The sequence below is a fragment of the Geotrypetes seraphini genome, chromosome 17 (assembly GCF_902459505.1).
Source record: "Geotrypetes seraphini chromosome 17, aGeoSer1.1, whole genome shotgun sequence".
Classification (NCBI taxonomy): Eukaryota; Metazoa; Chordata; class Amphibia; order Gymnophiona; family Dermophiidae; genus Geotrypetes; species Geotrypetes seraphini.
The window spans coordinates 35,775,153-35,788,246 of NC_047100.1; the positions used below are offsets into that span (position 1 = coordinate 35,775,153).

The 13,094-nt window shown below is 52.0% G+C and overlaps 1 protein-coding gene across 2 annotated transcripts in view; it reads left to right on the plus strand.

Annotated features, from left to right (window-relative positions):
* The first annotated feature begins 308 nt into the window (after window positions 1-308).
* Window positions 309-13,094, plus strand: part of RFT1 (RFT1 homolog) — a 47,997-nt gene continuing 35,211 nt past the window's right edge. The window contains exons 1-3 of one of the 2 annotated variants that reach the window (XM_033925722.1): window positions 353-441; window positions 1,100-1,228; window positions 3,941-4,026. Coding sequence is in view for 1 of the 2 variants with exons in the window: in XM_033925720.1 (XP_033781611.1) it covers window positions 379-441; window positions 3,941-4,026 (149 nt within the window). In the remaining variant the exon portion in view is untranslated. Of the gene's footprint in view, window positions 442-1,099; window positions 1,229-3,940; window positions 4,027-13,094 lie in introns of both variants that reach the window. The other variant, XM_033925720.1, reaches the window with a different exon arrangement.

The window sequence follows — 13,094 nt, forward strand, 5'->3', positions numbered from 1 at the left end:
TTAAGGGGACGGTTAATCAGCAGGCTGGGTTGGAGAGGAGTCCAGGCCAATCAAGGCATTGTGACATCACTGATGAGGTTGTCTCTTATTGGTGGAATGAGGCATTATGACATCACAGTCTTAGCTCTTCTTCCCACGGGCTGGGTTGGAGGAAAGAGGAGATTGAAAGCTATATAGCGCAGGCGCGCTGGGATCATTGCCTGTCATAATGTTTGATCTTTGACTCTGAAAAAGTCATTGCTACGGGGGAAATGGCCAAACAGGCCCCATCCGCCTCCTTTAACCCCCCTCCCTTGCCTCGCAGACTCCGCCCCTCGAGCGTCATTCCAGTGCGCCCTTCCCGGCCGGAGATGATGACGTCAGCCGAGCCGCGTCGAGATGGAGGTGCAGGACGTGTTGGCTGATACCGCTCAGCTCGCCTCCTATAACGCGGGGCTGCAGGTGCGTCTTTACGGCTGTGAGGGGGGGGGGGGAAGGTTTTGCTTCAGTAGAAGGAAAACCCGGATGTGGCAATTCCTGGAGCCATATGGTCACCCTAGACCAGTGGTTTCCAACTCCAGGGCCACATTTTGGATTGGTTGGTACTTGGAGGGCCTCAGAAAAAAAAGGGTTAATGTCTTAGTAAAGAAATGAACATTTTGCATGAGTTTATAAATCTTTCCTTTTGGCCAAGTCTTAATAATAATATTGTAATTTACAGCTACTCTTTTATTTGACTTTTGTGATTATGAGGAACATACTGAGGGCCTCAAAATAGGACACCACTGCCCTAGGGTAAAGTCTCCTGGGGTGAAAGAATGAAACGGGCGCTGGGCTACTTGAGTTAACTTAGCAATGGGAGGCTGGTAGGGCGGGGAGCCTCAGACCGGTTTTTCAGGCGCGTCTCCTTCTCTCAGTCTGACTCAAGTGAGTTGGCGTAACATATTTGTGCACAATTCAGTCCTTTCCTTAGATCATGTATGCAGAGATGCGCAGTGGTTTACAAAGGGTGGGGCGGTCCGCACTGGCTGCGGGGAGTTCAGGGGTGGTCCGCCTGCACGTGGCCATTAGCTCCGCTGGCCCTTGCTCCCTCTGACGTCAACTTTCTGTTCTGGGGCAGGGGACCAGCGGAGCCGAGAGCAGCCAGCCCACAACCCTGTGACCGATCCATGCGCTTTCCCACTGCCTGGATGAATGGGTGTTCTAGCCAGAGAAGGGGGTACGCCACCTCAGATTCCTGTCCTACCAGGTAAGCCACCGGATAGGCATATAGGTTAGCAGTGGCATAACTAGGCAAGAGGACCGAGATGGATTCCCACTCCACCCCTCTATAGCCATAGCATCAGAGATGGCACCTACAGGGATTTGCATCACTGTGGCAGGACCTGCCAAAGAGACAACCTATACTGTTGTCTCTGAAGCTGTAGCTATGGAACACTCGGGTGGTAGGTAGAGAGCTCAGCACAGAAGTGGGCTGCTGGACTTCAGCTTATTGAATCGAGATTGTGATTTGCTTTTCCCGCATAATCGGGTGTGGGGTCTTTTTTTTCCCAAATGTCCAGGTGGATTTATTTTAAAGCCCATCCCCCTTTGCCTTCTCCAACTCCACACCAGCGCTGTGGTGTAAACAAAATAAACAAAAAAGACTTTTCCTCTCTCTGTTAGATCCTAGCTCATGCTTTCTGTCTTAATGCCAACTCTGACAGGATACACATTTCAAATCTGGCATATTGTAATCACAAAATAGAAAATAAAATTATTGTTTCTACCTTCCACTGCCATATTCAACATTTGTTTCTTTCCCACTGTCTACCATCTCTCTTTCTCCCTGCCCTGTGCCAAACCTCTCTATTCCCCTCCATGCAGCATCTTTCCCTTCCTTCCCTCCATTATCATGTGCAACATTTCTTTCTCTCTCCCTATGCCCTCCACTCTATGTCCAGGATTTCTCCCTCTCACCCCTTTCTACCTCTTTGTTTCAGCTCTCCCTTTTTCTCCTCCATCCCAACAATTCTCTCTGCCCATCTGTAGCATCTCTCCTCCCACCCATTCCCCTGTGCAGTAATTTTCCATCCCTCCGTCCCATCCCCCTGTGCAGTAGCACCCTACTGACCCTCCCACCAAGAGGCCTGACATGCCTCCCAAGGCGGCAGCAGCAGTGTGGCAGTAGCTGTCCTTGAAGAGGCAGCGCAGTGAATAGGCTGCTCGCGGCCTGCCCCGTCGGGGCCTTCCCTCTGCTGCATCACTGATGATGCCCTGATGATGCGGCAGAGGGAAGCCCTGGAGGGACAGGCTGCTGCCACACTGCTGCTGCTGCCGCCTTGGGAGGCATGGAGGTATGTCAGGCCTCTTGGTGGGAGGGTCGGTGGGGTGCTACTGCACGGGGGATGGGACGGAGGGATGGAAAACTACTGCAGAGGGGGATGGGTGGGAGGAGAGATGCTACAGATGGGCTTATAAATAATTAATCATCATTTATTATAATAATATGACATCATGAAAATCTTTAAAACATATAACATTATTTCATATTAAACATACACACTCGTTCTCCCAAACAGTGAAGCCCTGGTGTTATATTATTATAATAAATGATGAGTTATTTATAAGCATAAGAAGTAGTGTGTAATATAGCTCTTATTTGGGTATTTTGTTTATGTATTAAGCAGAGCTGTTAGAAAGTTTTACAAGCCCCGGTGAGTTTATTAATAGTGAATATGCTTGAGACAGATTTGCATACCTGTCACTTCCATTATATGCAAATTGCTCTCATGCATATTCATAAGGGTTATCCTGAAAACCCCACAGGCTGGTGATCTCGCAGGACAGGTTTGAGAACCACTGGTATAGAGCAGTTTTGCTCCGAGCAATACACAAATGTCTCATATTTTTAAAACCAAAGAGGGTCTATTGTACATGGAGCGGCAGTTGCAACCCTAACCACCCTGCTGGGCTCCCTTTTGCTATAGGGCTTTTTTTTTTGGACTAAGCTGCATCAGGCAGCAACATGCACCTAACGCAAAAACCCGCTAGAGTGCTCCATGTTAGTCTCGCCATCTGAGCACGTGAAACGTGCAGAGAATAGGCCTGGATCCACTCATCAAGCAGTGTGTGCACATTATTGAGCATCCATAATGCAGGAGCCTTTACAGCCACCTATATAAGAAGCACCTTTTTTACAAAACCGCGCAAGAGGTTTTTAACGCCGGCCGGCACGCTGAATGCTCTGCGCTGCTCCGACAGTCATAGAGTTTCTATGAGCGTCAAAGCAGCACCGAGCACTTAGCACACCGGCCGGCACGAAAAACCTTCTGGCATGGTTTTGTAAAAGTGTGGGGGTGATAAGTGCTTCCACAGTCGTTTATTTCAAATGATTAAATGCTAACTAGCTCTTAAAGCCCGTTACATTAACGGGTGCTAGAGACGGACGGGGTGGAGGGGGCTGCCGTCCGGGGCCGACGGAGAGGAGCTAGGCGGCTGGAGGAGTAGCAGCAGTCGCTGCCGATCGCAGCCTCCGTCCTACCTGGATTTCCTTTTTTATCTGCATCGGGAAGGTGGAGAGCGGCCTGCGAGGTTCGCTACAGCGGCTGGCGAACCTCAGCAGGCCGCTTTGAAGAGCAGCGGCAGCGGGAGGGAGGAGTCTCTGGAGCACACGCCTCCAGCTAGCTAGCACAGGCGCCGTGAGGTGTGACACAGAAGCACACCTCATGCCACCAGGAATCACGATTTTTGAAAAGCGCATGCGCGCTTAGCCTTTTATTATATGCTAATGTTAATATTAGTACACAGCCTTTAATGAGACAAATTGAAAAATCCCTTTTTGATGACTGCGCTAGAAATGGGCCTATTTGTTAGCCCAGCGTAATAAAAGAACCTCTTTTTTTTTCCTATGCTGTATTTTGTGCATTTCTTGTACAATAATTTTCTGCTATGGTTTTTGCTTTTTTTTTTTACCTTGTAGGTGTTGTTTAGAGTACTTACTTTTGGGTTAAATGCATTCACTCTTCGTTATGTTTCCAAGGAAATTATCGGGATCGTCAATGTCAGGTAAAAACAATGAGCGTGTTTATATTCTTATTACCGCTGCTTGAAAGAGCTTAACAATCTGATTATCACAGACACACTGGACAAAAATGGTGAATAAAAATATGCAGTTTATGTAGGAAAATACAAAGGGATGAAAGCGTTAGAGTATCGGGGATGACAGACAGATACGGTGCTTTACAAATTGGTGAGGACAGGACTTAGGGCCTGTTTCACAAAGCCGCGCGGTAACAACCCTGAAGCCCTTTAAATCTCTATCAGCTTCGGGGCCGTTACTGCAACGTCCCGTGCTAAACGGCTTTGTAAAAGAGGCCCTTAATCGCAGCTTTGAAAAAGTGGGCTTTTAGCCTGGATTTGAATCCCCCCCCCCCCCCCCCCCCCCGCCAGAGACAATATTTTTCTTCTGAGAGCTCTGGACTTTTCTCACCAGAAATGAACGGCTCGGGAAGGTGTTCAACTCGGTGACGGGACAAAAGCCCGCGAGACTTTGGCCCGTCGACATTGCAGCGCAGACAATTTGGCACAAGACCCCTGCCTAAAAAGTTACTTTTAAAGAGCTCCGATGGGGGGTGTGGGGGGTGCAACCCCCCACATTATAGAGAAAACTTAACTTTTTCCTAAAAACTCGGGAAAAAGTTAAGTTTACTCTATAATGGAGGGTTCCAACCCCCCAACCCCCCCCCCCCCCCCAACGGCAGCACGAAGAAAAAGCACAGTTACTTACCGTAACAGGTGTTATCCAGGGACAGCAGGCAGATATTCTCACATGTGGGTGACGTCATCTACGGAGCCCCAGCGCGGACAGCTTTTCAAGCAAACTTGATTGAAGTTTCAAGTTTGCTACACTGCACCACGCATGTGCATGCCTTCTTGCCCACTAGAGGGCGCATCCCACCTCGTGGTCCTCAGTTCCATAACTAGCAAAGAAGCCATCCCCGGGGAGGTGGGCGGGTTGTGAGAATATCTGCCTGCTGTCCCTGGATAACACCTGTTACGGTAAGTAACTGTGCTTTATCCCAGGACAAGCAGGCAGCATATTCTCACATGTGGGTGACCTCCAAGCCAACCAAAAAAGGGCAGGTGGGAGGATGGCAATTTAGGAAAACAGATTACGTAACACCGACTGGCCAAACTGGCCGTCGTTTCTGGACAAAGTGTCCAGACTGTGGGAGGTGAACGTATGAACTGAAGACCAAGTGGCAGCTTTACATATGTCCTCCATAGGAGTGGATCGGAGGAAAGCAACCGAAGCTGCCATCGCCCGGACCTTATGCCCCGTGACTCGACCCGGGAGCGGAAGACCAGCCTGAGCGTAACAAAAAGAAATACAAGCAGCCAACCAGTTGGACAAGGTGCGCTTGGAAACAGGGTGTCCTAAACGATTAGGATCAAAGGACAAAAACAATTGAGGAACCTTCCGATGAGACCTGGTACGTTGGAGATAAAATGCCAACGCCCTCTTACAGTCAAGCGTGTGGAGCGCCGTCTCGCCAGGATGGGAGTGGGGCTTAGGAAAGAACACAGGAAGGACAATGGACTGATTGAGGTGGAAATCAGACACAACTTTAGGCAAAAATTTTGGATGGGTGCGGAGAACCACCTTGTCATGATGAAACACAGTAAAAGGCGGGTCCACAACCAAAGCTTGCAGCTCACTAATCCGTCGAGCAGATGTGAGGGCAATCAGAAATACCACTTTCCAAGTAAGAAATTTCAGGAGAGACTTGTCGATAGGCTCAAAGGGAGGTTTCATCAGTTGAGCTAAGACAACATTCAAATCCCAAACGACGGGAGGAGGCTTCAGAGGGGGACAAACATTGAGTAGACCCTTCATGAAACGAGTCACCAGAGGATGAAGCGAAAGAGAACGTCCTTCCAAGTGACGATGGAAAGCAGAAATGGCACTGAGATGCACCCGAATGGATGTCGTCTTCAGGCCTGAATTAGATAGATGCAACAAATAGTCCAGTACCGAAGACACCGGGACCGAAGCCGGTTCCAGATGACGCAAGGAGCACCAGGAGGAAAACCTGGTCCATTTCTGGGAATAACAAAGCCTGGTCGAGACCTTGCACGAGGCTTCCAACACTTCCCTCACCGACTGAGAAAGCGGGACCGAAGTCAGGGGGAGAGGAACCAAGCGGTTAGGTGTAACGACTGAAGATTGGGATGCAACAGCGAACCCAGACTCTGAGATAGCAGAGAGGGAAACACAGGCAGAAGCAGAGGCTCCCTGACACTGAGTTGAAGAAGCAGGGAGAACCAGTGTTGACGAGGCCACCGAGGCGCAATGAGAATCATAGTTGCTCTGGATGATTTGAGACGAACCAACGTCCTCAAGATCAGGGGAAAAGGAGGAAACGCATAAAGGAACCTCCCTCCCCAGTCGAGAAGAAAGGCATCTGCTTCTAGACGGTCCGGGGAGTACATCCGAGAACATAAGAACATAAGAACTGCCATCTCCGGATCAGACCCATGGTCCATCGAGTCCGGCGATCCGCACACGCGGAGGCCCAGTCAGGTATACACCTGATGTAGTTTTAGTCACCCATATCCCTCTATGCCTCTCATAAGGAGATGTGCATCTAATTTGCCTTTGAATCCCAGCACAGTGGATTCCTTAATAACCTCCTTTGGGAGAGCATTCCAGGCGTCTACCACTCGCTGCGTAAAACAGTACTTCCTGACATTTGTCCTGGACTTGTCCCCCCTTAGCTTCAAACCATGTCCTCTTGTCCGTGTCACGTTGGACAATGTAAATAATTTATTTTCCTGCTCTATTTTATCGATGCCTTTCAGCATTTTGAACGTCTCGATCATGTCCCCTCGCAGCCTCCTCTTCTCAAGGGAGAATAGTCCCAGTTTCTTGAGTCGTTCCTCATATTCCAAGTTCTCCATACCTCTTATTAACTTCGTTGCTCGTCTCTGCACCCTCTCCAACAGTTTTATATCCTTCTTTAGGTTGGGAGACCAATGTTGGACACAGTATTCCAAGTGTGGTCTGACCATTGCTCTATAAAGCGGCATCATGACTTTCTCCGATCTACTCGTGATTCCTTTCTTTATCATGCCTAACATTCTGTTTGCTTTCTTTGCCGCTGCCGCGCATTGTGCCGACGGCTTCAGGGTCCTATCTATCAGTACACCCAGGTCCTTTTCTTGTTCGCTCTTACCCAGAGTTGCGCCTGACATTCTATACTCGTATTCCTTATTCTTTCTACCTAAATGCATTACTTTGCATTTCTCCACGTTGAACTTCATCTGCCATTGCTCTGCCCATTTCTCTAACTGATACAAGTCGCTTTGGAGTTCCTCGCTATCCTCCTGCGATCTGATTGCCCGGCATAGCTTTGTGTCGTCTGCAAACTTAATGATCTCACTGGATATTCCATCTTCCAGGTCATTGATATAAATATTAAATAGGATTGGCCCAAGCACTGAGCCCTGGGGCACACCACTAGTCACTTTCTCCCAGTCTGAGAACTTCCCATTTATGCCCACTCTCTGCTTTCTGTTTTCCAACCATTTGCCTATCCACCTTTGTATATCTCCCTCTATTCCATGGCTTTGTAGTTTCCTGAGAAGCCTTTCATGTGGAACTTTGTCGAATGCTTTCTGGAAGTCCAAATATATTATGTCCACCGGCATTCCACTATCAATTTGCTTGTTCACGGTCTCGAAAAATTGAAGTAAATTCGTTAAACATGATTTCCCTTTCCTGAACCCATGTTGACTGGGTTTCATCAAGTCGTGTGTATCTAGGTGCCGGACTATGCTATCCTTGATCAGTGCTTCAATCATCTTTCCAGGGACAGACGTAAGACTCACAGGTCTGTAGTTGCCCAGTTCCCCTCTCGATCCTTTTTTGAAAATTGGCGTGACATTCGCTATCTTCCAGTCCTCTGGTATCTGTCCCGTTCTGATTGTCAGATTGGCAAGTTTTTGCAATAGCTCTCCGATTTCAACCTTCAATTCCTTTAAAACTCTCGGGTGAATTTCATCCGGTCCAGGGGATTTGTCACTTTTAAGTTTGTCGATCTGGTAGTATATCTGGTCCAACTCCACTTCAACTGTGGTGAGGCTGTCTTCTATTACTCCACTAAACACTTTCACTGCTTCTGGTATTTTAGCGGTATCCTCCTCCGTAAAGATGGACGCAAAGAAGGAATTTAGTTTGTCAGCAATTTGTTTATCTTCCTTGATGTACCCTTTTCTTCCCTGGTCGTCCAGGGGTCCCACCGCCTCTTTTGCGGGTTTTTTCCCTTTCACGTATCTAAAGAAGGGTTTGAAGTTTTTGGCTTCTTGCGCTATTGAGAACAATACAGGGGTAGTTTGTGAGTCTCCGGAGAGGCAAACAGATCCACCTGCGGAGTCCCCCAGCGGTCGAATACCTTCCGCAGGACTCTGGAGTTGAGTGACCACTTGTGCGGCTGGAGAAGCCGACTGAGTTTGTCTGCCAAGCAGTTCCGTTCTCCCTGGATATAGACCGCCTGTAGGAAGATGTTCTGGGAGATCGCCCATTCCCAAAGGCGTAGAGCTTCCCGGCAAAGGGACCAAGAGCCTGTCCCACCTTGCTTGTTCACATAATACATGGCCACCTGGTTGTCCGTACGCACGAGGACTACCTGATCGTGGAGTAAGTGGCAGAATGCGCGAGCCGCCAGAAAGATGGTACGAAGCTCCAACACATTGATGTGACAGCGTCGGTCCTCCGCCGACCACAGGCCCTGGGTCCGCAGACCGTCGAGGTGGGCCCCCCACGCGTACTCCGAGGAGTCCGTGGTCAGAACCTTGCGATGTGGAGGGACGAGAAAGAGCAAACCCCCGGAAAGATTCGAAGAGACGGTCCACCAACGGAGCAATCGTCTCAAAGAAGGAGTCACCGCTATGAGACAAGAGACAGGATCGCAATCCTGGCGCCACTGAGAGGCCAGAGTCCACTGAGGGATTTTCAGGTGCAGTCTGGCGAACGGAGTGACGTGGACCGTAGACGCCATGTGGCCCAGAAGCATCATCATGCGCTGAGCCGAGACCACAGGTAGCCGAGAAATCAGACGGCTCAACCGAACCAAAGCCTCCAAACGAAGAGGAGGGAGGAACGAACGAAGGCGAACAGTGTCCAGCACTGCGCCTATAAATTGAAGTGATTGGGTCGGGCACAGCTGTGACCTGGGAAAGTTCACTTCGAACCCCAGTCGCTGAAGGAAGGTGATAGACTGTCGGGTCGCTGAGATAACCCCCTCCCTGGTTGGGGCCTTGATCAGCCAATCGTCCAGGTATGGGAAGACCTGAAGCCCCCGAGACCTCAGGGCTGCAGCGACTACCACCATACACTTCGTGAAGACTCGAGGGGACGAAGCCAGGCCGAAGGGGAGGACCCGGTACTGTAGGTGTAACTCGCCCACCTGGAACCGTAAGAATTTGCGGAAGGTGGGATGCACCGGAACATGGGTATACGCTTCCTTCAGGTCTAGGGAGCACATCCAGTCCCCTTCCTCCAAGAGAGGATACAATACCGGAAGTGACAACATCCGGAACTTCTCCCGGACCAGGAACTTGTTGAGCTTCCTGAGGTCTAGAATGGGGCGCAAGTCCCCGGTCTTTTTTGGGACCAAAAAGTAACGGGAGTAAAACCCCTGCCCCCGCTGGTCGGGGGGTACAGGTTCCACCGCCCGAAGCCTCAACAAGGCCCTGGCCTCGGCCATGAGGATGGGGAGCTGGGTCCGATTGTATGGGCAAGCCCCCGGTGACTGTTCCGGTGGCGCAGACCAAAAATTGAGAGAGTAGCCCTCGGAGACGGTCCGGAGCACCCAAGCGTCGGATGTTATCTCGGTCCAAGCCGCATAAAAGGACCGGAGTCGACCCCCTATGGGAAGGGGGACCGGCGCGATTGCGGAGGGGGGCCGGCCCCATCCGCATAGCACGTCAAAAGGACGGCGCTGGCTTGGACGCAGCCTGCGCCGGAGGTTTCGTTTGTCCCCCTCTTCCCTGTTGAGATGGACGCCGTGGCGGAGGCCTAGAAAAGGCCGGCGTCGACTTCTGAGGGTAACGCCTCGGAGGAGGCCGGAAGGGTTTCTGCGGCGTGGCCCTAGGTTTCGGATGGACCAACGAGGCCAACGAGCGCTCCTGCTCCGACAACCGTTTGGTCGCCGCCTCTAGGGACTCATCAAATAACTCGGACCCCACGCAAGGTAAATCCGCTAGGCGTTCCTGCAGGTTTGGGTCCATATCGAGGGTGCGTAGCCACGCTAGTCGGCGCATAGCTACAGCGAATGCAGACAACCTCGACACCAGCTCAAACGCGTCGTACACAGCGTGAAACAGGTACAGGCGCAATTGAGACAGGTTGGACATAAACCTGGCGAATCCTTCCCTAAGGGAATCTGGGAGATCATCATGATACTGAGGCAGGTCCTTCACCATGCCCCGTAAATAGGATGAGAATGTAAAGGCATAATTGAGCACCCTGGTTGCCATAAGGGAATTCGAATAGAGGCGACGACCAAACTTGTCCAGGGTCCGACCCTCTCTGCCGGGCAGGACCGCCGCAGAAACTCTGGAGGGTTGTGACTTTTTCAGCGCCGACTCCACAAGCAAAGACTGGTGGGAGAGTTGAGCCTTATCGAATCCCTTGGGTGGAATAGTCCTATACTTGGTCTCCATCTTAGACGGCACCGCTGTGACCGTAAGAGGTGAAGTCAGGTTCTTAAGGAAGGTCTGATGAAGGACCTTATTCAAGGGAAGTCGGGGAGTTTCCCTCGGGGGAGTGGGAAGGTCCTGCTCCTCGAGGAACTCCTTGGTATATTGAGATCCCGCCATGAGGTCCAGACCCAAAGCACGTGCCATGTCCTGCACGAAACTGGAAAAAGAGGACGGTCTGGCGGGCAGCGAGGGGGTTCTCGACCTCCCCGCCGAACAGAAGGGGGAAGCCTTGTGGGAATAGCGTGGTTCCCTACCGGATCCGGATTCCCAGGAGGCCAGATCCAATGGCCCCGAGGGGGTCGGGGAACGTTTACGTCCCGAAGAACCCCTGGGAGAGGTACCAGGTGTCCGAGGTACCGAGGCACGCCCCCTCCTCTTTGGCGAGGAGTCACGCGAACCCCCTCTCGCTGGGGAATGGAGCAGCCTCGGGTTATCGAGGCGGAGCTCCGATACCCGCAATGCCTCGCCCCCGAGCGGCGAGGAGCAACCACGTCGTCGAGGGGAACCTCGCGAACGCTTAGGCTTCCTCGGACGACGCCTCGCCCGAGGGCGAGGAGTCCCGGGAGGACCTCGAAGAGGAGGAGGAGGAGATCCGCCTCACCCTGCGCACCTTGTCACGGGGCCTAACGCTACTCTCAGGCGGGGCCCCCGAGGCCGAAGTCGAGGGTAAGATCGGGGCCGAGGTCGGTGCCGTCCCGGTACCCAAGGCCGAGGGAGTCGAGACCGAGGCCACCGAGGTCGGGGCCCTCGAGGCCGAAGCTGTCGAGGCCGAAGCCTGCTGCAAATGCTCGAGGGCCCCAGACAGCTCCGAGGCAATCAATGCTCGGAGCAAGTCTTGGAACGCCGGGATCCCCACCATGGTAGGCAGGTCCGAGGCCGGGGGCTGCTCCCTGGAGGGCGACCTCGGTCTCGAGTATTCCCTCGGGGCAGTAGTGGCCATAGGCCTTGGCGGGGCCGAGGACGACCCACCCGCCGTCGAGGAGCCCGAAGATGGCTTCTTCGTCGACCCTGGAGTCGGGGATGGAAGAGAGGACTTACCCGAGGCAGGTTTCGTCGGAGGCGTAGGCTTCGATGTCGAGGGACGTGGCGAAGCCGAGGATCCCGAGGCCGAGGTCAAGGCCGGGGCCGAAGCCGAGGCCGACGTCGAGGCCTTCCCCGGCGCGGAGTCGACCGCGAAGAGCTCCGCCATCCTGGCACGACGTCGGCGGAGCGCTCTGGCCTGAAAGGTGGAGCACCGATCGCAAGAATCAGTCGGATGCTCGGGTCCCAAGCAGAGCAAGCACCACCGGTGTGGGTCGGTAATGGAAAGTAACCGCTCACACCGGGTGCACTTCTTGAAACCCGTCAAGGGACAGGACATGAAAAACCGAGCCGGCCGAAAGCAAGGCCGGTCGCGGCCGCGGCTCACGGGAGCCCCCGGAGCCGAATGAAATAAACTTTTTTTTTTTTTTTTTTTGAAACGAACAATCAAAACAACAAAAACAAACAAAGTACAGCACAGCGACCGATCAAAATTCACCGGACGCGGCGACAGAAGGCAAAAAAGAGCAGAGCTCAATTTCCACAGGGCTTCTGGCTCCGCGGAAAAAACTGAACTGAGGACCACGAGGTGGGGATGCGCCCTCTAGTGGGCAAGAAGGCATGCACATGCGTGGTGCAGTGTAGCAAACTTGAAACTTCAATCAAGTTTGCTTGAAAAGCTGTCCGCGCTGGGGCTCCGTAGATGACGTCACCCACATGTGAGAATATGCTGCCTGCTTGTCCTGGGATAATGTAGTAAACTGGGGGTGGTTCCCCACTCATACGCTGCGTTGGAGCTCTTTCAAAGTAACTTTGTAGGCGGCGCCATGGGGTCTTCTTGTGCCGATTTGTCGGGGCTGCAATGTCGGCGTGCCGAAGTCTCGCGAGCAAATGACTATGAACCGTTCTACTCGGTATGGATAGCTACTAGTCAGGCATGCAGGGAGGTAAAAATCTCAGCATGCGTCCTGAGTCCTTTCACTTGGTCAGGGGCTAGAATGGGCAGTGCTATTTGGCGTTTCAGGCAGATGTGTGTAAATGACAAGGATCACAGGGGTGTCCAACCTCGGCCCTCACCCGGTTGGGTTTTCAGGATTGCCACAGTGAATTTGCATGAGGTCTATTTGGAGACAGTGCATGCAAAGAGACCTCCTCCATATTCATTGGAGAAATTTAGAAAACCCAACCTGGTTGCACCCTCGAGGATCGAGGTTGGACGTCCCTGCGGTAGCATCTGCAAGGGAATGTATGGTTTTGCTCTGGAAATTTCCCTCAATCATCATCAGTTTATCTCCTCTGTCCATCAGTGGCTTAAGTGAATTAAATTGGTAGTCTACTAACTGCTAGTG